Source organism: Osmia lignaria, chromosome 3 (genome assembly GCF_051020975.1).
Source record: "Osmia lignaria lignaria isolate PbOS001 chromosome 3, iyOsmLign1, whole genome shotgun sequence".
Lineage (NCBI taxonomy): Eukaryota > Metazoa > Arthropoda > Insecta > Hymenoptera > Megachilidae > Osmia > Osmia lignaria.
Window position 1 is genome coordinate 8,673,625 of NC_135034.1, and position 23,978 is coordinate 8,697,602.

Consider the following 23,978-nt stretch of genomic DNA (forward strand, 5'->3'; position numbering starts at 1 on the left):
CTAACTGTGTATTATTACCATATTCAAACGTAACCTATTTCAATTGCTATTTCGCGCTCGAGCAAATACATCATCTCTTTTTTTAAGTCCAAATTGCGGAGGTAGTTACAACACTACAATGGAATGCTATGCATTACAGAAGTTGAATTTTTCTTTTCGAAGACTCATAAACTATCTAAGGAATGGCGAATTTTAGCAAAGATGAATGTAAACGCTATAAGCTACATGTTTGAGGGACTCCGAAATTTTCAAAGACTTGTCACCAATTCTTATTGCAAGCCTTTAATATCTATATGCTGATGTAAAATTTTGAATTACGAATCTTTTATTGCCTTTAAAATTTTATTTGAGGTCTAAACTAATCAGAACAGACTTAACTCCGAATATTCTAAAGGTGAAAGGCAACGTCCACTACTAAATCTAAGAGTAGCAATTTCTAATGAGGTATAGACAGCGAACTTAAAATTTCAGGCATCAAAAATTCCACAAAACATGAGGCCGTCAATGCCCCCTTTTCTTTGTTCTTCCTTTAATTGTACAAAGGCCCACAATGTAACATTCGATTTAGATACAGGAAGGACGTGCCACGCCCTATTTTCGACATTGCGGTATCCGCGATGGACGGCCCGCATAATGAGAAACACGAATCACTGGCCTCATCGTTCTGCTATATCTCTGGTTGCGTGTGCTACTACTTGGCGCGCGTTTCCTCTTATTTATCGCCTTCTTCTGCAACTTTAATTAACTCGCCGCCATCACTTGATCATTACACTGGTTCTAAGTACTTGTTTTTATAAATTTTACGTGTTTTCTCGTTCGCGTTATAAACACGGATCTTATACCAGTTAGGACATTGGCGCAAGCCACGTCGGAGATTAAAATGGACGCAAGTTCCAAATTTAACATATCAAGATCTTTCGAAATTTGATACATTGCATTGAATATATCTATGAGTGACAATCGATAGACGGATCACTTTTAATTACTATTCTGCTCATATGTGTGTACAAATAAGACTCGTTACGTAATCACTATCAAAGGCTAAAATTACAATGGAACCGAATAGCTCGGTAGCCGGAGATCATTTAGCTCGAACGAAGTCCTAAAGGAGGTATTAAGGAGATTAAGGAGGTTGCATTAAAGCCGCGAACCCAACAGCTACGATGACAAAGAACAAAGGAGAGCATTGCTTGTACGCGGGGTAAAGAAAGAGGAGAAAAGGAGGGGACGTGGCACAAGCTGCGTACCCGCAGCACGCCATCTACATCGGCTTTGTGTATTCCATGGTTGCGCAATATCGCGCCGCTCAAGAAAGTCGCCCAACGTGCCACGGAAAGCTTCTATTTTTTTGATGCATCGCCCGGCGAAACGCTTTTACACGGCAATTGATCGAGCCTCAAAGCCCGGCGAACATCATCGGGATCGGATGGAGAAGGGAGAAAAAGGAAGTCGCAAAAGAGGGTACGTTACTCCCATCCCGCTGGCAACCCGTTGGAGTAAGGGTACGACGGTCGTAAGGCCAAAGCGAGTTGGATTACAAACATTACGAGTTAAAGGGAGAAGGGAGGCAGGGATGTAGGAAGGGAGGAACGGAAGCATAGACAAAGAAAGGAAGAAAGGGGAAAGGTGCACGCGATGAGAGACACCGAAGGGTGGGGAAAAAGCAAAGGAGAGAAGATCGGTCTCCGTGCACGGAACGTAGTGGTTATAAAGAGAAGCGGCATCGCTGCACGGCTACTTGCCTCTCCAGGGCCAGGATATTTCAATACCGACGGTGGTCGGCCACCGCCGACGTGGCTGGCGAAGAGGGGAAATGCTTGTGACGATGTTCCGTTCGTATATATGTAAATTGTATATATGTACTCTGCCCCTCTCGTCGCCCCCTCACCCACGTGCCCGCCCTACGGGTGCACACATGATAATATATACACGACTTTACACACCCGTGGGCGTTCAAGAGAGAGCGAGATAAATATATATATATATGACCGATGGCACACGGTAGCGGTAACGCTATTCGGGTTTCCCTGCACGAGGGGAAGAACGACATAGAGGGAGGGGAGAGTTAGTCTGTCTCTGTTTCGCGACATACACAGAGGGGGAAAGTTGCGGCAAAACGGAAAGGCTGGCGTCGCGGGGAATGCAGGGACGCGCGCGGTACGACGACGGGGACCTCGAACCGAACACCCGTCTACCGACCGATTGTTCGTGAGCCCGCCTTCTCGACGAGTCGAGGGGAACGGACGGTGGGCTGTGCCACCGTTCGATTGGTCGCCCCGTTCGGCGAGGTTAGCTGCGTTGGTGGCGCCTCGAGAAACCCACCAATCGAGCGCCACCGTCCTGGCTTTTTTATCCTGCTATTTACGCCGAAGGACGGAGAAGAGCTGTCTCCCCCATCTAACTATCTCGCTCGTTTTCTATCCCTCTCCTTTTCCTTCGCTCCACTGCTCTCCCTGTGTGTTCGTCGGCACGGGAGAGGACACTCTCGTTTCGGGATCCGTTGAGGTTGCACACGTTTTCACGAACAGAGCGCCGCCCGTATACTGCGACGCGCTCTATTCTACGTAGTTTTTCTTCGATACCGTGTACACCGTGATAGAGAGTTTCATTTTTCGACGGGTAACCCGTTCCTAGCCTCTGTTTACTGTTAAAACGCACCCGTACACTAGACGGTTGATGCGGTGCGGTAGTGTTGTGTAGTATGTGACAGTACGTCGTAAGAGGATACAGTGTTGCCAGATCGTGGGCGCGAATACACGGCAAGAGCGGTACACCTCGATTCGCAAGAATTTTCTTTGAAAAATCGTGGGTGCATCGGTGAAGAGTGAAGTCATACGGTGTGTTTAGTTGGTTACGGTAAATGGTATGCGTTAGGTGGACATTGTAAATTCTCAAGTTTATCGGTAATACGCCAGTGACATTTGGAGCGGTACTATCGATGAAATAGAGTTGGCAACGTCGCATCGACTGGTCTCGCACACAAATACAGGGATACACACGTACCTAGAAGGGAACTTGGGGTGGCTGGCTAGCAGGCAGGCAGGCAGGCGGCAGGCAAACAGGCAGGCAGGCAGCTTTCTTGTTCCGAGGACGGCGCTCCTGGTCGCGCCGTCTCTCTTTTCTACCTCCATTGCGCTTGCTCTTCTCTCCCTTTTCTTCCCTGCCCTCCTCGTCCTCGGTCACTCAATCACACTCTCCTTCTTTTGCTTAACCATCTCTTTCTCTCTCACCCGTGTGCGGCGCACGTACCGTTGAGAACTTCTCCCTTCCCCTTTGATACTCTTTCTCTACCGTTTTATCCCTTCCCCTCCTAACCTCGAGCGGGTCGGGCGAGTCCACTAAGCTTGCGAGGGGAGTTCGGCAGACCTCGGCTCTAGTCGGCCTCGATCCGCAGAATGTGCTAGACGCTGTGACTCGATTGCTCCAATTTTCAATTAATCGTATACAGATTGGCTGTCCAGTGTTTACGAGGCTCGAAAACGTCTCACCGCGTTACTTTCGTGGATTCACAAGTTTCCAGTGCCTGTATCAACGTTACTTTTCACCATCAGTTTGAGACGCACTCGACCAGCGTATATCCGTACGACGGCCATGTTTGGTGTTTACGAGGTGAGGGGGAACTGCTGACGTCACGAGCCCCGATCTTACACGAAGGGAGCAGCAGCACCAGCAGAAGCAGAAAACGTGTTGCCGGCCAACACGGACACCCGACTTCCATTGATTCCAACGATTATCAGAAAAAGGACTTAATAATACGCGTTCGAATTTGAACCGTGGCTACTCGACGCGTATACGTAAGCGTAATTATTGTGCAGTGAACACACGAGGAAGAAATTCGCGGCGCGCAAACTGTGCCGCCTAAAATTCCCTTCCCGATGGGACGTGCGTGTACTCCGACTTCGCTCGTGTTCGCCGGTCTTGCCGCGACTACTGGCCTTTCAAAAAACATTCGGCGCATTGCCGCCTCGCCGCTGAAATAGCAGCCACTCTAATCATCGTCGGTCGACACCGATCAGTGCGGAAAACATCGAGCGATGCCGAGTGATCTCGTATACGAGACAACACGTGCCGCATCTTCCTTTACATGATTCTAATGAAAAATGTTTAACACATCCAGGATGCGATCGAATTGATCGCCCCATTTTTTTTAAATAGAATAACACGTGCTCGTAATTTCATATGCACTGTGTAACACCGTTCACATGCCGATACACCGCTGTTACGAATTCAGTGAAATCAGAGCTGCATTCCTTTTGCCGATACGACATTCGTCACAGTTCCTTTCGTTCTGTTTACGTATGTCATCCAAATCGAATTAGAGCCCGATTCGTGCCGATAGCCAGTGTCGGTACATATGGTGTTACATTACTCGGTGTGGTTTCTCAGTGACACACATCACTATCTCGTTGGATATATTTACTCCTTTCATACAAGTCTGTCCAGCAAGGATTAAAAACATCATGGATCTAGGTGACAGAGTTTATGCTGCGGAACGGATTATGAAGAAGAGGGAAAAGCGGGTAAGTGAGAGAATTGGGTGCCACCAGATAGCGCCACCACATGGAATCTGTTTGTCTATGCGCCGTTGCCGTTCTCTCCCCTCCTCTACGACAATCTTTCTCTTTCCCACCTATCCCGACAATTCTGCTGCCCCTCCCGTTACCGATTTCTATCGCACACGATGCTCTCGATATATCTCGTCAAACACGAACAGTCAGGTTTCAAACTTTCTTTCATAATTTACAAGTTTGGATAGGTATGTTCATATTATAAATTCATTGTAAACGCGTTAATTCATCTCTTAAAGAATTATTTGTCTTTTTATGCTAAAGTTGACGCGTTTTCACCGCATGCCGGTGATGATCATCGAATGTAGCTGGGTAACGACGCGTGTCGAGATGCTGGCAACGTTGTAAATCGACATAAAACATGCGAAACTTGTCAGCTGCGACCGGATCATGCGCTATTAAAGCAAACGCGTGTCCTATACCTGCACAGTTATGTCATTGTTTTCCAACTGTCACACTCGCTGCGCACCACGACCGGTCGGCACGCTTTCGTTCGTTGGCCGACGGCCAATAGGTGAGCTTCTACGAGGCGGCTCTCGTGGAAGTCAACGCCGCCCGTTTTATCGACCGTACCGGCTGTGCCGGACGGATTCGAAAATCCGCTGTTTGACGCAGACGCGCGAAACGGATCTTTGCGATCGCCGGCTGAATTTTCACGTCGTCTTTCTTAAAACCGACTGGCGCCAACGTTCTTTCCCATCCGTTCGTGACAGCGCCGTTTTTACGACGGAAGTCGCCGGTAGGTCGTAGGAAACCAGTCATTTTTTAATTTATAAAAACATTTCAGAAGCTCTCCTGAACACAGTTGTTTGTAAAATTCTATTAAAAAAGATGAAACATTGTTTTCATTCATTCGTTACCTCTATATTTTCTATAAGTTTGACATATGGAAGTCATCCCCAATCGCCGGCACTCGAAAGTCACAAATCCCCGGGAAATTTGAATTTGATTAAATTACGTATGGAAAATTTGAACGTCCCTTGTTATAAAATGCTTTAAAAAAGTTCTGCAATGTTGGAAATCGTTTTATATATATAAACTCGATTTTCTTCGCGTTCTATTTTACTTACTTATCATCTATGTATCCATAGAATTCGATTATTTGTTATCTTAATTCCATGATATCCGTGTCACATGTATCTAGGAATAGTGTAATTTACATTGCGCTATTCCTGAAGCATAGTTCGTTACGAGAATCTTCTGAATTTTGAACAGGTGTTCGAACTCTTCCTCCATCTTTAAGTGTCTCGTACCGGAAGTAAGGGGATGAATTTGTAGATGGAACGATACGATTCTCGCAGTTGGAATAATCTTCATAACTTTCGAATACTATTTGTTGCGTACAATAAATGGCGCGAAACTCATTGTTAAGCTGTATTACGAATTTTTATGAATAAATTGTCGTTCTTTTCTTTACAGGGTAAGGTAGAATACTTCGTGAAGTGGAAAGGATGGAGTAAAAAGTAAGTACAAGATAATAATTGGTAGAATTTTTATTAAGTTTCATTCGAACAAATCACTAATATAATTGTCTTTATTTTTCTTGTCAGATATAACACGTGGGAACCGGAAGAGAACATTTTAGACGTTAGGTTAATCGAATTATACGAGGAGAGTCAAAAAAATGGCGAGGATGTTATTTCGGTGCCCATAGTACCCCCGAGGAGACCCAGGCGGAGGGACACCAGATACAGTGTAAATATTTATATCGTATTAATAATAAATATTATTGAAAATTTCCGTATTAAATATTAAAGCTCGGTTATATATCGACACCGGTTCGATTCTCCAGAATTGAAAGAATCTTTGAATACGCAGGAACAAGTTCTAGAGAATTTAGTGGTCGAAGAAGAGCCTGGCGGTGACGAGAGAGTCGGGGAAGATAGTCAAGACGAGTCGACAACAGGTAGTACCTCGGCTCGTCGTCTGAATCCCGTTGCACCTGACGAGGACACGCTTCCGAGTTCCCTCGATGGACACGAATCACCGACAGCTCCAGAATTGTCCGCGTCCGCGTTCAGCGTCGACTCGGACAGTTCCAACAGCAGCGTGGACAGTCCTCTGTTGCCAAGGAGAGAACCGACGGGTACGAAGAGGAAAGCCGAGGTTCTCAGCAAGGAATCAGGGAAAATCGGTGTTACTATCACTACCAGCAGTCCTAGCAGCGGTAGCGGAAGTCCTCCACCCAACAAAATCCCTCGGTTGTTACCTCTGAATAGCAGTCTAACGTCACCTTCTTGCCACGTAAGTATCCATTCTTTTAATGGCATTCAACGCGTTAATCTGTACAATAAGAATATATACTAATCAGGCTATTCTAAATCTGTTTCAGAGCCACAAAGTTAACGGTAGGAGGCCGTCATCGTCGAGCGTGAAATCCACACCGGAGGAACCGCTACCAGCAGTCCCGACAACACCGGCTCCAGCTGTGCAAGAGAAAAAGCGTGCCGAAGCCGACGTCCCTCACGGTCCTCCACCCTCGTTGCCTCGCGCGCCACCGACACCTCTGTCTCCTCAGATAGACACACCTCTGGAACAGCCTGCTAAAAAGAGGCAACACTTGCCGGAACAAAAACAGGAGAAATCCAACGGGGCTGTGACGTTAGACACGAACGGTCACAAGTCGCCCAGTCCCACAGACTCTTACACCAACAACAACAGGTTACCCACTGTTGTGAACGGACATCATAGTCATAATAATAACAGTCATAACAATAACAACAACAATAATAATACCAATAATAATAACAACAATAATACCAATAATAATAACACGCCTAGTGTGAAGCAAACGGAGATCACAAAGTCCGACGTGTACGTCCCTCTCTCCAGCCCTGGCACGGACTACTGGCACGCGAGGAATCCAGTCGCCGATCAGGTGTTCATCACAGACGTCACGGTGAATCTTAAAACCGTTACCATCAGGGAGTGCAAGACTGAGAAAGGATTCTTCCGGGAAAGGGATCCTAAGAGCGATATCTATTAATCGACCTTCTGATAAGGGACGTTCTAATATGTGAATTCTAATATCGAGAAAAAAAAGAACCCACAATTTTTGTATATATAAATTATTTTCACACGTTCAGTGTTAAGTCGAGCATGTATTGACGGTATCGAAGATATATGGAAATCCGTTTCTTAAGGGACGATTAGATTGCGACGGATCGAACGATGTAATAATTTACTGAAGGTTCTGGCAATCGTACGCGTTCTGAATTCGAAGTTCTAAGAACTTTTACAAAATTCATGTATGGAGGTAAGAAGAAATTATACATGGGTCAGTTTAACTTGTTAAAGAGATAGATACGTGGTTAAACGAACGATCAAAGATAGTAAGACTATCGTTGGTAACGATACGTCGTCAAGTCACTGTCACACGTTGTGATACACATACACACACACAGTTTGTACATTTTAAAAGCGCTTGATAGACGTACACAATTTTGTGCTAAGAGAAAGATCTGATACAACCTTTTTGAGAGTAAGTCATTTTTCTCGATAATTGCATTTCCGCTTCTATTTAGAAATTGTGCAAAATGGAGGACACGGTGTGTAAATTAGTTCATTTGAAATTTTACTATGATAAAATAGTACACAGATCTGGAAGAAGAAAATATTTTTCTAATTCGTTTTTAGAATATCGGCGCGGCTTCGTAGAAGCTAATTAAAAGGGAAAAAAGGAAAAAAAAGTTTTCAAGTATAGAACGAAACTAATATACTATCTCGACAACGTATTTCTCAGCATTAATGATATTATTATATTTACCGGTAAATATTTACTTTATACGTTTTTTTTCCTGTTTTTTCTCTTTCTTTTTTTACTTAGAATAATATCGTATCACAAAAAGGTGTATCATTCGTTTCGTAGATTTTAGATTCGTTTAGAAAACACACATTCATGTTCGTTTATTTCCGGTTGTTGTAGCATCGCACAGTTCAATGCACAGTTTAATTAGAAGGAATTATGTATATTTGTTATAAACAATATTGTACGCAATGATTTTTTTTAATGCGTTCTATATTATTGGTTTTCGTTGCATATCAAGTTCGTGTTGTTTAATGATGTTAACTGTTGCATTTTCTTTTTTATAAATGCCGTCAAATGTGTTTCTTCGTTTTCTTTTTAGGACTGATTAAAAACACATAGTGTTTTGCGCGCGATTCAATTCCAGAGGAACGCTTATCCATATCCTGAGATCAGCGTTCATTATCATTTCTTTGAATGAGTTTTATTAACCGAATAACACGTTCCTATCTTGAACGATCATGTTGTGTAGTAACAATCGGGTACAACAAGTAAATTTTAATGTAAACGAACATCGCAAACTCGAGCTTCGTTTTCCTTTATCTTTTGTTTTTTAATATATATACATATATATATAATTTTAAAACGACTTCGCACCGTACCAGTTTCGCGTGTGCACCCTCTTTCAAGAACCAGTAAATCCGTGATATAGTGAAATAATGTAAGCGTAAAACTTAATGAAAAGAAACGCATATACGTTGCTTATTTATTGTAACTAATATAAAAATTTTTAGGTTTTTACATTCTTAGTATAGAGTATATTTCTTAGACAATGTACGCAATGCGTCCCTGTTCAACAAACTCTATTATCCTTTTAATTTAATGTTAGATTAAAAGATTTAAAGAAAAAGCGACACTTTTAAAAATTAATCAGTGTTCTTTTTTTGTATAAATTCAAAGACAGAGCGATTGAGATGATTTATCTTTTTTAATGAAAAACAATAATGGGGCTATTTGTGTACAATTAGATCACGATTCCTTGCAAAACGATGATTGCACAGGATTCCAATAAACGTTTAAATTGTTGTAATGTAACACTGTGTATATTGACAAGAGGATATTCTGTACAAATTGTACATAGAGACTCACGTTATATATGTAATGATAACGGAAACGAGAGGTGAAAGAAAAAGTCGCGTAGCTTTAGACGTTTCAGTAATAAATTTATGTAAATAGAACAGAGATGCGAAAGAAAAACCCCCCATTTAAGTTGTAAATGTAATTAAATCGCAACAGCAAGTCTAGAGGAGATCCTTTTTAGCTTTAGAATTATTTGAGATAGACTGTGCGCGTACCTTCGACATTGTTTCTGTACTTATAGATATTCAGACTACTTATACGATTAAAAAACCACTCACAGACGGAGAGAAAATGAAAGATAATCCAGCGCTTAAGCAGGCATATACGATATGTGAACCCCGGTAGTACCAAATTCAACGGTAATTTTAGTTCTGTCTGGTACAGATTCCTTATATTTCAATAAAATCTTTAATTGAACTTTCGTCCGATTGTGTTAATTCTTCCCAATCACTTAAAATTGTGTATGATAAAAGGAAGTTTTATGCAATTGAAGCTAACATGACCTGTACCTAAAGTATCATACATCCTTGAATTCTTTATATCCATGCATCTCTTACATTCGTGCATTATCTACATCTATATATCCCTTTCATCCAAGTATCGCTTTCATCCCTGCATCACGTACATTCCTATATCCATTACATCACTGAACGTTTTACATCCCTGGATCCTTTACATCTCTGTCTCCCTCATATCCCTACATCACATATATCCGTGCATTCCCTACATCCCTCCATCACGTATATCCCTGCATCCTTTACATCACTTCATCCCTTACATCTCTTCATTCCCTACATCCCTCCATCACGTACATCCATGCTTTCCTTACATCCCTGGATCCTTTACATCCCTGCCTCCTTCACATCCCTACATCTCTTATATCCGTGCATTCCCTACATCCCTGCATTCCTTGCATCCCTGCATCCCTGTATCCCTTACATCGCTGCCTCTCTTACATCTCTGCATTCCCTACATCCCTCCATCACGTACATCCCTGGATCTTTTACATCTCTGCCTCCCTCACATTCCTACATCTCTTATATCTCTGCCTCCCTCACATCCCTACATCTCTTATATCCCTGCATTCTCTACATCCCTGCATGCTTTCCATCACTTCATCCCTTACATCTCTGCATTCCCTACATCCCTCCATCACGTACATCCCCTGGATCCTTTACATCTCTGCCTCCCTCACATTCCTACATCTCTTATATCTCTGCCTCCCTCACATCCCTACATCTCCTATATCCCTGCATTCCCTACATCCCTGCATGCTTTCCATCACTTCATCCCTTACATCTCTGCATTCCCTACATCCCTCCATCACGTACATCCCTGCTTTCCTTACATCGCTGCATCCCTCACATCCCTACATCTCTTATATCCGTGCATTTCCTACATCCCTGCTTTCCTTACATCCCTGCATTCGTTACATCCCTCCATCCCTTACATCACTTCATCCCTTACATCCCTGCATTCCTTACATCCCTCCATCACGTACATCCATGCTTTCCTTACAACCCTGCATCCCTTACATCTCTGCATTCCTTACATCCCTGCATTCCTTACATCCCTGTATTCCATACATCCCTGCAACCCTTATAATAAATATATTACAAATATAATAATATACTACAAGAACTAGTTCCTGTAAAGGTAAGTGAAGGTAAGTAAAGGTAAGTAAATTCAATTTTTGAATTTTGAATTTTGAATTTTTGGCCCTCTAGCGGCAAAAATGCGAACTAAAATCTCAATCTCCGATCAGCGCCATCTGATTTCGAAAAAAGGAACTAAAGCATGCACCATTTTTGGCCCTCTGGCGGCAAAAATGTGAACTAAAATTTCAACCTCCGATCAGCGCCATCTGGTTTTGGAAAAAGGAACTAAAGCATGCATCATTTTTGGCCCTCTGGCGGCAAAAATGTGAACTAAAATCTCAATGTTTGATCAGCGCCATCTGGTTTTGGAAAAAGGAACTAAATCATGCAACATTTTTGGCCCTCTAGCGGCAAAAATGTGAACTAAAATCTCAATGTCCGATCAGCGCCACCTGGTTTTGGAAAAAGGAACTAAATCATGCTGCAATTTTGGCCCTCTAGCGGCAAAAATGTGAACTAATATTTCGACCCCGAATCAGCGCCCTCTGGTGGCCAAAAAAGGAACTAAATTTGTGACAATCTGTTACTCAAAAAGTGCTTACAGCTCTGTAAGGGATGCAAGGATTGCAGGAATATAAGGGATGCAGAGATGTAAAGGGTGCAGGGATGTACAGGATATAGGGATGTAGGGGATGCAGGAAAATAAAGAAAGCAGTGATGTAAGGGAAGTAGGGATATAGGAATTGTGAGGGTGAAATAGATGCAGAGATGTAAGGGATGCGGAGGTACAATTAATGCAGGGATATAAGAGATGCTGGAATATAGGGGTTGCAGAGATATAAGGGATGCAGAGATGTAATTGGTGTAGTGATATAAAGGATACAGAGATATAACGGATGCAGAAAGCTAAGGGACGTAGGGATGTAAGGGTTGCAGAAATGTAAGGAATGCAGGGATGTAAAGAATTCAGGAATGCAAGAAATATAGAGCTGTAAGGAAGACAGTGATGTGAGGGATCCGTACCCTTCGGCTGTTGTTGTAAAACTGAGGAAGTCGCATCTTGTTGTAGACTCCGACGAAAGACAGTTACAGTTCCGGAAATCGGATTAATTATTTAAAGAACTCGGAAAGGAAATTGGATAAATTAAATAATAGCTCAGTTGCTTTTTTAAAATGATTTATTTGCTTTTGCCGTGAATACAAGTTTGTCATACAATTATTTTAATAATTTTTCTAATTTCTAAAAATATAAAGTTAAATGTGAGGGACTAATAAGACAGGCAGAACTGTATAATGCTAACTAGATTATATCATGGGGTGTCTGGGACCCCATTATCATAATCTCTCGAGAACAGAAGCATGTCCAGCCTTTGTGCATCTATAATCATGGGTATGTCGTTGGTGATTAGAAGACTTAAGATTTGTTTGAAAATGTTTAAAACTTGTCATGTTTAAAGAGTACTATGCATGGACAATTATGTAATTGGATTATTGGAATTGAATGTATACCTAATGTATAATACAATAATCTCTAATGGTAAGATATTATTATACAGTAACATTAGTTTTAGTACAAAATAATAACTGTTTTGTATTTTATAATTAATGATAGTATATTTTATTTATAGCATTTAATATAATCATATATACAGGAAACGTAACATTAAACTTAACTGTGAAATTCATGTTATCCAACAGTGACCACGACCCAATCTAATATTTTAGCTAAATGCATTACTCATTACAAGATATCATTATAATCTTATGAACATAAAGTATGGCTTGTGATCCAAGGATAATATGTTTCCAACATTGCTGTCCAAAGAATATATTTTGTAAAAATGTCCCAGAAACATGTCCAATTTGTCAAATGTACATTACAAAATATATTGTTGATCCTTTCGTTGTTCCATATCCTTACATAAATGCAGCCCATCAGTCAACTTCTATAGTTGTGAGGCCATCCCAAGGTGATTTTCTAAATGACTATCATAGTGCTAATGATTTACATATAGGAATAACAAATTCAGAGGGGATTGTATTTGAGTATGACAAAGAAGGAATAATAATTAATGATTGGTCAAAATGGATAAACTGTATTGCATTGACAATAGTTCCATCATGTTGGGAAGATCATTGGAATGAGACATTAAAAATAATGTTAAAAGATAGTAAATGGAAGTCTGAAAACTATGACGAAAATTCAATGAATTGTTTTAATTTTGTCCTAGAATTTATATATAATTTACAGTATATGGGTATGACATTTATAAGTAAAGAATGTATGTGTAATAAACTGATACTGCCAAAAATTCAGGAAGCAATTAAATATAATTCCTTGTTTAAGAAGTTACAGATTAATAAATGTTTTGTATTATAGAAGACTTTATTGTGTTCATTTGTAATTATTTGTACCTTATTTTTTGTGTAAATATATATTAACTAGTCTCTGTATAACGATCTGATATCATTTTGGGGTGTCAGGAACCCCGAAGCACTGGCGGCGCTCTGTGCATACGGACCTGATTCCATCTGGGGTGTCTGAGACCCCGGTGTATGGGTAGCGCTGTCTGTATACTGACCCGATACCGTCTTGGGGTGTCAAGGACCCCGAAGCACTATCGATACTCTATACATACCGACCCGATACCGTCTTGGGGTGTCAAGGACCCCAAGCACTATCGATACTCTATACATACCGACCCGATACCGTCTTGGGGTGTCAAGGACCCCGAAGCACTATCGATACTCTATGCATACCGACCTGATTCCGTCTGGGGTGTCTGGGACCCCGAAAAACAGTTGACTCTCTCTGCACATCGCTATATCATTCTGGGGTGTCAAGGACCCCGAAACACTATCGATACTCTATGCATACCGACCTGATTCCATCTGGGGTGTCTGGGACCCCGAAAAACAGTTGACTCTCTCTGCGCATCGATATATCATCCTGGGGTGTCAAGGACCCCGAAGCACTATCGATACTCTATGCATACCGACCGGATTCCATCTGGGGTGTCTGGGACCCCGATGTATTTGCATACTGACCTGATACCGTCTTGGGGTGTTAAGGACCCCGAAGCACCGACGGCGCTCTTAACATACCGCCCTTGTGTAATGCTGGGGTGTCTGGGACCCCGAAAAATAATTATCCTCTGTACATCGACATATCATCATGGGGTTTCAAGGACCCCGGAGCACTATCAGTGCTCTGTATATACCGACCTGATTCCATCCGGGGTGCCTAGGACCCCGGTGCATAGGTAGCGCTCTCTGTATACTGACCAGCTGGGGTGTCAAGGACCCCGCTGAACCGATGGCGCTGTTTGCATATTGACCAGCTGGGGTGTCAGGGACCCCGCTGAACAGATGGCGCTGTTTGCATACTGATGTGATCCTGTGGTGTCTGCGGTATTATGATAAGATTTATCATAATAAACTAATGTGTTTGATTTTATTTATTACATATAGGCACATTTAATACAAGAACAACTTTATTCGTTGTTCCAGACTATTCAGTAACAAAATGAATTTCAAAACTCCTAGATTACTTTCATGTGGTGGAAGCTATAAGAAAGGGTTCCTTCAATTATTAAGGAATGTTTCATTTGACAATAATCCACACAAATTTGATGTCATTGTTGTTGGTGGTGGACATGCTGGAACGGAAGCATCTGCAGCTGCTGCTAGAATGGGTGCAAAGACATTGCTAGTCACCCATAAAAAAAGCACAGTAGGTACGAATCTTATTTTAGTCTGATTATAAAACACAGTTAATGATTTATAATAATATTTTTACAGGAGAAATGTCATGTAATCCATCCTTTGGTGGAATTGGTAAAGGGAATCTCATGAGAGAAGTTGATGCCTTGGATGGAGTTTGTTGTCGTATATGTGATCTCTCTGGTATTCAGTACAAAATATTAAATAAAAGTAAAGGACCAGCTGTATGGGGTTACAGAGCGCAAATAGATCGTGGTTTATACAAGCAACATCTTCAGGAAGAACTGTTTAATACACCTAGACTACATGTATGTGAAGCTACTGTAGAGGACTTGATTGTACATGGTGATTCCCCAAATTGTCATGGAATAATTCTTAGTATGTCTTTCTTCATTGTAACATTGCTAGATGTGATCAATTTTAAAGATTTAAAAATATGCAGAAAATATGTTACAGGAGATGGAACAAAAATATATAGTGGTGCAGTAGTAATAACAACTGGTACTTTCTTAAAGGGTCAAATTAACATTGGTTTAGAGAAGAGACCTGCTGGTAGACTTGGTGATGAGCCTAGTATCGGTCTAGCTAATACATTAGAAAGAATTGGATTTAAAATGGGAAGATTAAAAACTGGTTGGTATTCCACATCATCTGATGCATTGTACAAAATTTGCAAGCTATTCTTCTATTTTTATAGGCACTCCACCGCGGATAGAAAAGTCTACCATAGACTTTTCTAAATGTAAACTAATGTGTCCTGATGAAGTATCGACACCATTTTCGTTCATGAACGAAACCGTATGGTTACCAGTCGAAAAACAGTTAAACAGTTACATGACGTATACCAACGAAAACGTGTCAAAAATTGTAAAAGATAACATGCACTGTAATTTACACGTTACGGAGGAGATTTCTGGTCCGCGATATTGCCCAAGTATAGAGAGTAAAGTTCTAAAATTCTCAGCGACTCGGCATCAAATTTGGCTAGAACCGGAAGGACTTGATTCACCTATAATATATCCGAGTGGATTATCATGCACACTTCCAGCAGAAAAACAGGAAGAACTAATCAAATGTATTCCAGGATTAGAGAATGCTAAAGTGTGTAAGTATCAAATTATTTAAATACTTTTAATGATTTCAGTACAGTTGTATCAGTTTGTATACAGTGAAACCGGGTTACGGGGTCGAGTACGATTATATAGATCCAAGAGAATTAACCGGAAGATTAGAAACAAAAAAGATTCCAGGATTATTTCTTGCTGGACAAATAAACGGTACGACCGGGTACGAAGAAGCGGCTGCACAAGGAATTGTAGCGGGTGCTAATGCAGCAGCCAAGGTATTCACATTTATACATTGTCATTTGTATATTTTATTAACTAATTACGCTTACACGAAGTTGTATCTATCAGGTCCTTGATAAAAAGCCATTGATCATAAGTAGAACGGAGGCTTACATCGGTGTCCTTATCGATGATCTAACCATCCAAGGGACAAACGAACCCTACAGGATGTTCACCAGTCGTGCGGAATTCCGGTTAAGTCTACGACCTGATAACGCGGATAAAAGGCTCACCAGGAAGGGATATGAAACTGGTTGCGTGTCTGAAGAAAGAATGGCAAAAACGGATAATATCCTGTCGAGATTAGAGGAAAATATTGAATTACTGAAAAGTGAAATAAAATCGTGTTACAAATGGAGAAAATTATTGAATCTTCCGCCAACTAAGAACGTTGCGACGAAATCTGCGCTTGACTTACTACATATATCTGACATGAACGTGGATATTGATATGCTGATCGCAGCTTTTCCAGATCGTTTTGGACACCTTGCCAACGATCCAATTATTACAAGAAGGCTACAGGTTTGATAACGATCGTTTTCTTCTTTCCAGTATCGTGTCGAAACTCGTAATGTCATTCTATCTTATCGCAAATAACGCGAATAAATCGGCACAGATTCATTGCTGATCGTTATGACCAATCAATTGATCTTGTAGATAGAAGGGATATATGCGATGGGCATCGAAGAGCAACAGCAAGAGGTCAATGAAATTCGCAAGAACGAGCAGATGATCATACCGCCATGCATAGACTACAGCATGTAAGTTAAATAATGTGAAACGAATGTTAACATCTATCAAGAGCAATCATCCTTAACAATAATTTATTTTAGGCTTCGGTTAAATTTATCCTCAGAGGAGAAAGAGAAACTTTCGGAATTACAACCGCGTACGGTAAGCATACATAACAGCAGGATTTTACATGATGTTACTTTAATATAATAATTATTTCTATTAGATTGCAGCAGCCACTCGAATCTCAGGCATAACTCCTGGCACTATTTTACGACTGATATATTATATAAAAACAAGCGCACCTCAGATAAATGGCATGTAATCGATGATTGATTTGAATAAACAATTTATTCAACCGTATTTCCGTTTTCCATTCATTTCACTTTAGTACGAGAACTAAAAATAATTCTGATACGTGATCGAAATGAAAGCAAGCGACCGGTTAAAACGTCGATCCAAAGTCGAGGGCGACCCAAATTCTCCGAACTATCGCGTGCAAACGTTCAATCTACTAGCAGAGTAAACATAAGGTTATTGACCTGTTGTTTTGCCACCGGATGCACCTTACCAGCGCCCATCAATCTTCTCCAAATAGAAACTTGTCTGTTTGACAAGAATTATCGAAAGTTGATGTTTGCTTCCGACCTAGAACAGGTCCGAATACAGACTAAAATACAATGCGATACGTTTCCATTTGGAACAGGTCAAATCCAGTTGTGGATACTTGTAAAATCCATTTGTTTAACAAGATTGCCGTACAATGCGGTCTAAGTTTCCGTTTCGTCTAACACAGCTAATGTCGGAGTCCACAACATGGAAGTTACCTGATTGAATTAGCAAGGGTTCCGGCGTCCACCTTCAAACTTCTCACTACCGAATTGATGAAGCATACTCAAAGTAAACGTCGTTACGAGATTACTAATCTAATCAATTTACTTGGAGGCACGTGTGCCTTGAATCTTGAAACGATGCAAACGGTTTAAACAATTTGGCTATTTTTCCTATTATATTTTTAGAGAATAAAATACTCTGGTATTCTCAGGGGATGACGAAACCAGAGAATGGGGATCTGAAACTGAACATACTAACAGTTATCATTTATTATACCATTAGTGCGATATTAAATACTGTTACAATACATTGTACAGGAATGGTGTGTACGATCGGCCTTAGTACAGGGTCGTTGTAATCGTAAATTCTCTACCACGATGATAATTGGCTGTTCTCTACATGGTTAATCGAGCCAAGACGAGCTCGTCACAAACTCGTCTTTAATATGCTCGACGAGTTAATACTATTGTCTCTTTATATAGCCTCCGTGTCTGCGAAGAATCCTTCTTCTCGATACACATATAACAATGTCTACGACGGAACAGTTTCTCTCTACGTTCTCGTAAAAAATATACAAAAAGTGACGAACTATTTTGGCCAGACCGCGAATAATACAATGTTGAAATTAGCCTCGTGCTTTTCATTTTATCAAGCATTTTATGTCGGTACTTATATCGTTAATTTTTTTTTTCTCTTAATTAAATACAGTTTCGAATGGACGATTTGGGTTTTGTAATTTTCATTTATTATGGTCGATACTACCGTCCAACATTGAATTTTTCACGGTGCGAAATTACATCGCGAAGGCACGAGGTCTTCGATGAACCTTAGATTACGAATAAATTGGCAAAAGGGTTGTTATTCTTCAACCCTTTCGGCCCCGAAAGATGAAAAATAGAATAAAATAAATTTCGTTATTTTCGACAAATGATTCTAATTACCGTGATGAATTTCATTGCATATTAGGGAGAACGCAAACGTAAGCACTCCGCTTGTCAACGTCCAGTCATTCAAAACGAGCATATTTTGTCGCAATTGCATCGAAGCGAAAGGGTTGAAATTATTGAGATTATAAATCACGATCGATTGTCGTCTGATTGTACCAAAAATGAAACACACAACAGTGACTGAATAAATAAAAATGTTAATCGTTGATTGCTCGCCAATTTATTCTAATTTCCTCTATCACCTCTCGTGCCCTTCTCACGTTTCACCTTAATTCTACTTTTATACTGGCAAGCTACCGTGTACGTTTATTACTCCTATGTTTACTTGTACGTGTGTATGGGTATACATTTCCTCTTATCCAACAACGACTACTTTGAATAAATTAATATAAGGCTACGTCTGTACCTTGCTTCATCGATTATCCTACCTATCCGACTAAACTATGGTTGTGAACGCTAAATGACCTCCTTGCTACCAGCTATCTTTCGAAGAAGAATGAGAATCTTCATCTCGAACTGGTTGCAGTGAAAAGGATGCGAATAACTTACACGCTGAAGGCGCGTTGCAACAGCGTTATCGTTGCCTGATCAACGCCAATCAACGCTTTAATTACAAATAATATTATAACGAGGAGGAGAATGTTATCTACAAGGATTGCGATGGCGAGCGACGATCGATGGGAACGCACGCGAAAACATTCGCTTTTTTATTATATGTTCAATAATAATATTAATATCCTGCGAGTTTTGCCATGCCGCCGCGTCGTTACAGATCGTTCGATCGCGATTATACACAGCGAGGGATTTATAATCGAGTTAATGCTCGTTGATACACTAATTACACGGTGCCGTTCACACAAGCTTCGCATTGTCACGCGATCATTCGCAACGTCCACGCACGCAAAGTGGACACGTATCTCGTCGAAGAACACCGTAATTTTAATCCTTTATTACCGAGGAATTATTGCAAATCGGTGAGATTTCAACGACGTGACGTAGCATTCCACTCTCATTCATACAGAAGAAAAGGAACTAGTATGGTTTTCGAAACTATCTGTTTTCAAATGGAAGATTCATTTTGCTTTGGAAAAGGTTTGTGAATAATTTTCTCACTTTTAAAATTAATACCATCAATATCGATGCGAATTCATTTCTGATTTTAGACTAGAAACAATTTACCACTGAGCGAATCCTCGCACAGAGTTCAGATAGTTTCGACTAACATGAGAACGAAGAATAACGCGTGGATCAGTCTCTTGGATGCACCTGAAGAAACAATGACAATGACAATGATTACTCTACTCACGCGTTCCTGTGCTCTAAAGAATAGTAAACCCGAGTGCGAGGTACTCTAAACTCTACGTAGACGCGAGACGGTTTTTAGGCGGTCCTTGCTTCATCGTCGGCCACTTCCTATGAAATTTCAGAAACCTGACAGACTTTAATTTTATAGAAAATCAAATTACCAATTCTATATGAACTGTATAGTTATTGAAAAATAAAAGAAATTTCAAGGTATACACTGTTGATTATTTCAATGTAAAACCCTTAATCGATGAATTTGAACGAATCTGTCGGGGAGTGTCATCGGAAGTTCGAGCGGAAATCGCGGGAATGGTCGCACGCGATGCAAGAACCGTGGAGACTTCGCTCGGTCTCCGGCTGTTTGCCCATTGTATACAGTTCGGCACATTGAACACCACGTTTGGAAGGCATTTCAGAAGGCATTGAATTCCTAGTGTGTATTGTCACGAGTTTCTCGTCGATTATGCCCTGACCTACCTACGTACGATTTCGTGTAAGCGTGACTCATATCAATGAAAAATAAAGAAAGAATAACGTCTCTCGTCGCGAACTTGAGCGAGGATACGACGAGAACTTCATTGCTTTTGTATTGTTCGTTTAACACCTTCGATCGGTATTTCGTTTGTATTCCAATTAAAATATTTCCACGGAATCGCCGATGAAATAAACTCGATAAGGATCAGATGAATTTCCAAAGAAATACCAACTTAAGGGTTAAGGTGTATTAAAAAATATAAAAAAAAGAAGGTCGTTCGATGCTTCGTTGTGCTTCCATTGAAACTACGAATATAATCTGTAAATTCTTATCAAAAGTTGTTGTAAAGGTGTTCGTTCGAAAGTCTTACCGTTTCAAGTCGATTTTGGCAGTGCGGATACACTTTCTTTCGAACCTCTCTATTAGTCGTATGATCATCTGTGCCCATATTAATATATATTATGTTGTGTCGACAATCGGGATAGCTAGGTACTTTCAAATTCTAATTCTTCAGACATTTTTATGTCCTTTCATTTATTCAAAATAAAAATTTTCATTATCAAAATTTCAATGGCTGTGCAGTTATCCACGCAAAGATAACAAATGGAAAATGGCTTAGAATGTCCTCGACAGGAAGGGATTTATTAAGAGGTCGATATCGAGACGAGGTCACGTTGAAAAAAAAACCTCTTAATGATACATGTTAATGGCAGGCAGGATTGTAGCCGGTTACGATGCCGATGCAAATTTATGCTAAAGGAAATCGGACAGCTTTAGATACGCTCGAGGAATAACGAAGAGAGGAAAGCTTGGAATTCACGGTTCGTCCTTTCGTGGCAGGATGACGGTGAACGCGGGTCAAGGTCGTCGCATACTTCATCGAATTTGTCATCCCGATTGTTCAGTCTTTGGAATCGGTTATGAATATGCAACAATTTGGTCCCGATCGTATTATTCTTCTTTAAAACAAATATCACTATGAATCGTACGAAATTTTAAACAAACTACGACATGGACGTGTCGAGTCCTTGTATAAAATTGAAGAAATCAACGAGAGAGACCCATCCGGGATGATCTATCAATGATTCGAACAGCAAAAATAGGATCAAAATGATTATTTCCAAAAAGACGGTATAAATAACAACGCGTTTCTCGATATCATCCTGCAGAAAAATGGACACCAGATTCTCGTACGCCTAATTAAACTGACCTTAGATTAGAGAGAAATCGAGGGAACTTGACGGTTGTAGAAACGACGATCTTAACGCGAAGCGTACTTACTCGACCGAGTCGAAGCCGCGACTGTCCCTCTGGGGGATCTCTATGAATATTTGTCGCTTCGCGTTGTTTTCTCTGCTCTCCATTGTGTTGTCTAGCGAGACAATGAACTATTCAAAGTGACAGACTGTCGTAGTACCGTTTTCTACATTCCCAAGTCCACGGGGACGAGCGGTCGTCTCTGTTCGCCACGACTGCTGTATCCAACCAAGATCGACGACCTCGAGAGAGAAGAATTTCCAACGGATGGATTCGAGGACTAATTCGAGCGGACATTTTGCCGTGAAAACGGCGGCTGGTCGAGTGGCAAAGTCATCCGGAACGGGGATGAACGTTGCTGGTTGAGGAATTTATCGGTCTCGAGGTCGGCGACCTTCTAACGCGATCAGCGAAGCGGTTCGACGAATCATCGTCCTCGAAGATCGATGAAACGTAGCAAGATATCGAGGGAAAGGGTTCTGCTTGGCCGGTGTCGATTCGTTTTAACCGCTTCGTATACAGTGTACTTTCCGCTTTCTATACTTCCGTGTCTGTTTGGCCTGGAAAGACACGTGGCCAGCTCTGCGTCCCGTCCAACGGATCCCGTGGATCTGTCTGTTTACGGGAAAGATCTTTGAATCTCGAGAGCGCGATGTTCGAGGGCCGATTATTCTTTAACAGATGGTCTCCAACGGAGCAGTCTTCGTGCTGGGATTCTGAGTGACGCTGTCGCCCATGCTGGGCATCCCATGGCTCGTGGTGCTTAGCCCGTTTCCCTGTCTTTCCGCGTTCGTTCTCGGGTTCCTGTTGCAGATCCGCTTCAAAGCGGCCCGGACTTGAGGCTGGCAGCCAACCACCGCGAATATCAGCACCCCTTGGAACGCGTTTATCATGTCCGTGAAATACCAGATGTACTGGGGCCCGCCGACTGCCCATGAGACCACGTCGGCCACCCAGGTGACACCCATCACGACCACTAGCTTCATGCAAACGCGGCCAAGCGCGGCTCTGAAACAGAAATAATTTGATAGTTAGAAATAATTAGAAGTAGGGTTTCTCTCATTTTTAATTGGATACTCGGATAATAATCATTAACTTCGTGTCTCAATAACTGAATAGGAATTTCGATAGCAAGGTAATCGTAGTTTCGATAAGAGCTCACCAGTGAATTAAGTTAACTGGCCACCGAGCAAGATTTCGTCCGGATAAACGAACCTCAACCACGTATATTACAATCTTTCAAGATTGACTAGACACTGAAAGCGGCGAGAGTCGAGGAGGGTTTATTAGGTTTAAGAAGGAGGATCCCGATGGTCCGGATAACTTAATTGGCTAAAGCAGTCTGGGAAGTGAATGATACGGGTAGACGTGGTCCGAGATAAGCTTTTTTTAGAGAATAAAAGAATTCCGAGAATTGCCTATACTTTCATTCAAATTCCTTCTCTGAAAATTTATGATTTTGAATTACAAGTTAAAAATGAAAAGGGTAGAAGGGTGTAATTTACAAATTTTGGAATCGTCGTTCATCAACGCACCGCAAACCCTGGCGACGAATATCCGGCGACGAAAAACGACCCCGATTCAATTAGCGCAGCGTTCAATTACGACGGGCATAAATCAGCCCACAAACGTATCCGTTTGTTCGCTATGACACGTTGCATCGCGCATAATGCATGCATTGCATTGTGACCGAAGCCAAAGCATTATTAATTCGTTCCGGCAGAGTATTCGCAGCCTGTTACGGTGTTGTGTCGCGAAATTATACCATTACAAAGGTTACACAGCCCTCTTGCCCCCCTGTCATTTCGGGTCTCCTATAAAATCTGGTATTTCCAAACATTACGATCGTTTCTTTTATCCTATGCGTCTGAATTTTATTTTTCATTATCAAAGTTACCGTGCCATTTTCCTTGAATTTTGCGCTAAAATATTTTTTATTTTACGCTCTATTATAATGACTGTGTTCGTAACACAACCCAGTGATGTTGTGACAGCGGTTTTGCTAATTGTTACCAGTGATTTTCACTCGTTGGCGGGCTAAAAATAGAGGAACGAGAGAAAGAGAGAGAAGAGGAAAGCGAGGGAAAAGCGTGGAGAAAGTTTGCTAGTTGTCGCGTGTGGAACGAGTGGAAACTCGAGCCGATTGAAACTACCGTCCAGATAGGCAATTTCGAACGCACCTCCTCTCTAAATACAGCTTCACTTCCGGCGGGCCTCGGTTATGAAAGTCAAATCAGCGGCGCGAACGTTCGCGTAAAGTTTCGCTATTACGACTCCGGTTAATAGCCGGCCGATTTTCAACCGAAGA

General features: G+C 41.4%; 5 protein-coding genes across 11 annotated transcripts in view; 3 read left to right on the top strand and 2 right to left on the bottom strand.

Annotated features, from left to right (window-relative positions):
- The window catches only part of LOC117605315 (uncharacterized), a 45,786-nt gene extending 42,647 nt beyond the window's left edge, over positions 1 to 3,139 (bottom strand). For all 6 annotated transcript variants that reach the window (XR_013065263.1, XR_013065262.1, XM_034326508.2 and 3 more), the window contains exon 1: positions 3,004 to 3,139. Coding sequence is in view for 4 of the 6 variants with exons in the window: in XM_034326508.2 (XP_034182399.1) it covers positions 3,004 to 3,131 (128 nt within the window). In the remaining 2 variants the exon portion in view is untranslated. The remainder of the gene's footprint in view (positions 1 to 3,003) is intronic.
- Positions 2,462 to 9,858, top strand: LOC117605312 (polycomb group protein Pc). Its single transcript, XM_034326492.2, has 5 exons — positions 2,462 to 4,520; positions 5,988 to 6,031; positions 6,119 to 6,263; positions 6,387 to 6,812; positions 6,901 to 9,858. Exons 1-5 carry the CDS (start codon positions 4,461 to 4,463, stop codon positions 7,552 to 7,554), a joined length of 1,329 nt encoding a protein of 442 aa, XP_034182383.1. The 5' UTR covers positions 2,462 to 4,460; the 3' UTR covers positions 7,555 to 9,858.
- A 2,573-nt stretch (positions 9,859 to 12,431) lies between these two features.
- On the top strand, positions 12,432 to 13,431 carry LOC117605344 (MKRN2 opposite strand protein). Its single transcript, XM_034326582.2, has 2 exons — positions 12,432 to 12,588; positions 12,680 to 13,431. The coding sequence occupies exon 2, from the start codon at positions 12,829 to 12,831 to the stop codon at positions 13,429 to 13,431; it is 603 nt and encodes a 200-aa protein (XP_034182473.1). The 5' UTR covers positions 12,432 to 12,588; positions 12,680 to 12,828.
- Positions 13,432 to 14,420: 989 nt separating this feature from the next.
- LOC117605112 (5-taurinomethyluridine-[tRNA] synthase subunit MTO1, mitochondrial) lies at positions 14,421 to 17,273 on the top strand. 2 transcript variants are annotated; one of them, XM_034326015.2, is made up of 9 exons: positions 14,421 to 14,788; positions 14,853 to 15,152; positions 15,231 to 15,407; positions 15,472 to 15,879; positions 15,944 to 16,116; positions 16,190 to 16,642; positions 16,778 to 16,881; positions 16,954 to 17,014; positions 17,079 to 17,273. In XM_034326015.2, exons 1-9 carry the CDS (start codon positions 14,578 to 14,580, stop codon positions 17,175 to 17,177), a joined length of 1,986 nt encoding a protein of 661 aa, XP_034181906.2. In that variant the 5' UTR covers positions 14,421 to 14,577; the 3' UTR covers positions 17,178 to 17,273. The 2 variants fall into 2 exon arrangements, with proteins under 2 accessions (XP_034181906.2, XP_034181907.2); XM_034326016.2 differs by having other exon boundaries at positions 14,647 to 14,784.
- mthl1 (adhesion G-protein coupled receptor methuselah-like 1) overlaps positions 17,273 to 23,978 on the bottom strand; it is a 107,080-nt gene continuing 100,374 nt past the window's right edge. The window contains exon 7 of the mRNA XM_076693325.1: positions 17,273 to 22,678. Coding sequence (XP_076549440.1) covers positions 22,345 to 22,678 — 334 coding nt within the window. The 3' untranslated portion in view covers positions 17,273 to 22,344. The remainder of the gene's footprint in view (positions 22,679 to 23,978) is intronic.